The following is a 4470-nucleotide window of genomic DNA, read 5'->3' on the forward strand; positions in this document are numbered from 1 at the left end:
TTCCTCAGCCAGCCATTTGTAAGGACTCCCCCCCCCCGCCAGACTGGAATTTTGTTCTCAGAGTCAAAGAACTTCCCCACCCACTTTAAGGCGTTGCAGACGATGGCTATATGCGGCCAGGATCACGCCCTTCCAATTCTGTGGCGTTTGCCGAAATTTGCACTCAACAAGGCCTGCCTTGGCCACCATCCAAGACCCCAACGGCTGCGTTTAATTTGCATGCAAATTTACAAGGATTTAAGTATCTTAAAATAAACAGATCCTGCCAACCGGCTTGTAACTCCATCTCCCTTGACAGATGCGTGGAAATCAGTGAGCAGGAGGAGAACGTCTTCAACAAACCGGCGGAAGTCATTGGCTTTTCCTCCCCGGGCCCCCCGGAAGGCTGTGCTGCAAATGCTGTCAGACCCTCGTCTGCACCGCCTCCCGGTTGGGGAGGATGAGGGTAATGGGGAAAAGGGTCCCTCTCGGGGAAGGGAAGTTTTGTAGCTCCTTGGACCCGAATCGTGGCGAGATGTGGTCCGCTAGGAAGCGGAAGTTGAACTGCCGGCTGATGCAATAGATGAGATTGTCCACCACGGCGCATTGGAAGCACGCTGGGAAAGGGAGGGGGTGGGTGGCACATTCGTACCAAAGCTTGGCCCGGGCACTACAGCGATAAACGCTGATGCCCATGCTCCGGTTCAAGTCGAAGCGGTAGATGAAACCGTTGGTGGTCACCATCTCGGTTGTCCTGTCTTTGCTTCCTCCGGTGAGGCTGACCTTCCAGGTGTCCGACCGGGCGACGTACCTCATCAGGATGTAGCGCAAGGTGCCCCCCGTAACGTAGATCTCCCCGTCACACGCGGTGGCGGTGTGGGCCACGGCAAAGGTGTCGTTGGGTAGAGGGGCAGCAAAGGTCCAGCGGTCCAGCCGCGGGTCATAGCGTTCGACGGTGTACAGGCACTCCCCGCCGATGGCGTAGAGGTAGCCATCCAAGGCGACCAACTTACAGTGGGGTCTGGCTTGGTTCAACGGACGGATCTCCTGCCAGATGTTGGTCAAGGGGTTGTAGCAGAAGACCCGGTTGGAAGCTCTCTGGTCCTTCCCTCGCCCGGCACACCCGGCCACCACAAAGAGGTAATTAAACATGCTGCACATGGCTGAACCCCTGGAGGCAGCTTCGAGGGGCAGATGCGTCAACGGGTGCCAAGTATCCTTTTGGTCGTCGTAATAACAGAGCTGGTTTGCAGGAGGGGTGTGAGCCTGCGAGCTGACATCCGCCACAGTCACATACTTCCTCCCCCGCATCCTCCTCTGCAGGATCAGGTCCCTCTCCATGGCGTTGAGGCGGCCGTAGATGGCATGGGTCTTGAGCACCTGGAGGTAGTTGTCGCTCATGACCTTGTAGGCCGCCTCGCGGAGGCTGTCCAGCTTCTGCTTCTTGGCCGTGCACAAGGCCTCGTAGCAGTTCCCCAGATCCAGGCGGACGTCAATGGATGATGCCGGGCTCAGTGGGATGTGGAAGAATTTGGCCCCGGCCACTAGCTCCACCGTGGGTTCCTTGCTGGCGTCACTCGGGCGGCTCTGCAGAGATACCACCAATGAAGAGACGGAGCTGGAACGGAGGGGGCTGAGACCAGGAGTGTCTCTGCTTGCCGATCCGGATGCCGGAGAAGCGAATCCTTCCATCGGCATCTGAAGCTCCGGGTTTTCAACGATTTTGTGGAAGCTCTCTTTCCGGGTGAAGCCAAAGCGTGCTCCCGGTGGCTTCTGGGCCTGATTTCCTCCAGTACCAGCCTGGTTCTGGTCTTGCATTTGCACAGGTTTTGCATCGTCCTGCGTAGGGCTAAGGAGAGCTTCCGAAGATGGAGCTGGGACCTCCGTGGGGGCTGTTTGGTTTTCTTCCATTTCTGTGGCTGATGGCTCTTGATCCAGCTGCTCTTCAGAGTCGTCACCGGGCATCCCAATTGCGGATAGGTTGTAGGACAGTTGGGTAGGTGGGCTGGCATAGGAGGGGTTTTCCTTCATGACTGACTGGGAGATGGATTGAACGTAGTAGTCGTAGACTTTGCCTCTGAGGTTGGTCCCCAGGGAATCGGGTTGTCCGTCCTTAGAACCCCTCTCTTGAAGCAACTTCTCCTCCACCTGAACTTTGGCGACGGAGGAGAACGTGCACGTGGCATAGGATTGCCTGTTGCTTTGGCTCATCAGCACGCCCACGTTGGACGTGGCGTGGAATGACTGGGTCTTCTCTTGCCCAACCTGGGTTCCTTGCCTCTGGGCTAAACATCCACTCGTGTCGTCTTCCCCTGGCGGCCTGCTTTCCCTCCTTTCTAAGGCAAATCCGTTGTCGCTTCCAGGGCGACGGCCTCTCCTTGCTTGCTGGTCCTGGGCAGCAAGGCGAAATTCAGCTCTGCCACACTCGGCATCCCAGCTCGCCCCCTCATGGTCACCGTTGGAACTGCAGCAGTCCTCTCCTTGGCTGAGCAGGCCTGGAGAAGACGGCCTACTCCCTGACCCTGCTGCAGCAGTGCCACCTGTGGCCCTCACGCTGTCTCCGTCACCGAGGACAGCTTGAGAAGTTTCTTCCCCCTTCTCCGCGGGTGCCAAGCCTTGACCGTCAGACCGCAATCCAATCCCTAGGTGATTCAATGCCTCCTTCTTCTGTTCCTCCTCTTTCACCTCCTCCTCCTTCCTCTCCTTCCGCTCTCTGCCAACAGGCGTGCCTTGCAGTCCAGACACCCCCGCCGCGGCAGGCCCACTCACCTGCACAGGTGGGTCGGATGCTCTGCCATTCAGCTCGGTCCCCTTCTTTTTGACGTTTCTGTGCCTCAGTTCCGCCGACGTGTCCTCCCTCTCCGTCCCGCCGCAAGCCAGGGGCTCTTTTTGCCCTGCGTCCTGGCCAACACCAGCTCTTCCACATGCACCTCCCCGGGTGCTGCTGGCGGACGCCCGAGACTTATAATACCTGTACGCCAAAGTCAGCAAGAGCAGTGCGGCGGCCGAAAGAGCCAACCGCCCGGCCAGCTGCATGTCGGAGGGTTGCCGCTCTCCGCTGACCTCCACGCCGGCGATCATCCTTCCATATCATGCCAGGGCTCAGGAATGCGAAAAATCTGGGATTAATTATTGCCAAGCAGGGACCGGCTCCAAGCAGAGGCGAATGCTTCCCCCTCCCTCCCCTCTCTGGAAGGTGACTTTTACCTGCCAGCAGGTAAAAAGAGAACACCCTACGCTTCCTGGCTGCTATCTTGGCTTGCCAGGTGTCCGCTTACCATAGGAGGTTTGCATATTTGAACAAGGTGGGCTGGGCCGTACGCAGGTGACCAGGTAGGCAAGCCAGAATTCCCGTGTGTGTGTGTGTGCATTGTGTGTGCATGTGTGTGAGATTCTATTAACCTTTGATAAATAATAGCAGCTTTGGGAAAGTAGGAGGAAGTAGAAAGAGAAAATGGGTGCATAGGTTTAAAAATAGAATTCCCAAAGCAGGTGTGGGGTTAAATCCATCCACTACAGACTTACTCCCTGTTCTGGCTCACTTCTCAAACATGGCTATTAACAGTGAAATCATAGAAACATTTACTGTGTATTATTTACTGTGTATTATATCCCACAGTGTCGGACGGGGATTACTCCTGGGTTTGCACATTTGGTGTTGCAGCCAAAGGTGTCAGTCACTGAATTATTTTTTAACCCCCCACTTCTTCAGTCATGCCTCTGTGTCCCTCCAGAATGGGAAGGTGTTTTATGTGTCTGGTTTGTGGCATTCGGATTGCTTCGAATGTCTCTCTGGCTTTAAAATGTGCGGGCCCTTCCTTCAGTCTGCCTGGACTTTTGTCTAAGGAACTCAAAGTAGCACAGGGTGTCCCCTCTCCCATATTATTCTTACCAACACCCTTGTGAGGTAGGCTAAGTTATTTATTTATTATTTATTTATTTATTACATTTTTAAGTTGAGAGTGTGTGATTGGCCCAAGATCACACAGTGAGATTTAGAAGGGTTGGTGTCCACACCCCAGAAGGACCTCCTTAGTTCTCCTAAATAATAATACAAACTATGAGTCAACGATCATAGAATCATAGAATAGCAGAGTTGGAAGGGGCCTACAAGGCCATTGAGTCCAACGCCCTGCTCAATGCAGGAATCCACCCTAAAGCATCCCTGACAGAGGGTTGTCCAGCTGCCTCTTGAAGGCCTCTGGTGTGGGAGAGCCCACCACCTCCCAAGGTCAATGGTTCCATTGTTGTACTGCTCTCCTAAGATTTCCTAAGGATAAAGTGTCCTAAGTCCTGGAGCAGAAGGCTATCAATGGCAACTAGCCCGGATGGTTGTGCGCTATCTCCAGTTTCTGAGGCAGTAAGCCTGTGTGCACCAGTTGCTGGGGAACATGGGTGGGAGGGTGCTGTTGCACCATGTCCTGCTTTGTTGGTCCCTGGTCGACAGCTGGTTGGCCACTGTGTGAACAGAGTGCTGGACTAGATGGACAA

General features: G+C 54.9%; 1 protein-coding gene across 1 annotated transcript; it reads right to left on the reverse strand.

Annotated features, from left to right (window-relative positions):
• Nucleotides 1-402: 402 nt before the first annotated feature.
• Nucleotides 403-3060, reverse strand: KLHDC7A (kelch domain containing 7A). The gene has a single exon (XM_063145469.1). The coding sequence runs from the start codon at nucleotides 3058-3060 to the stop codon at nucleotides 403-405; it is 2658 nt and encodes an 885-aa protein (XP_063001539.1).
• Between the last annotated feature and the right edge of the window lie 1410 nt (nucleotides 3061-4470).

Source organism: Elgaria multicarinata, chromosome 20 (assembly GCF_023053635.1).
Source record: "Elgaria multicarinata webbii isolate HBS135686 ecotype San Diego chromosome 20, rElgMul1.1.pri, whole genome shotgun sequence".
NCBI classification, from domain to species: domain Eukaryota; kingdom Metazoa; phylum Chordata; class Lepidosauria; order Squamata; family Anguidae; genus Elgaria; species Elgaria multicarinata.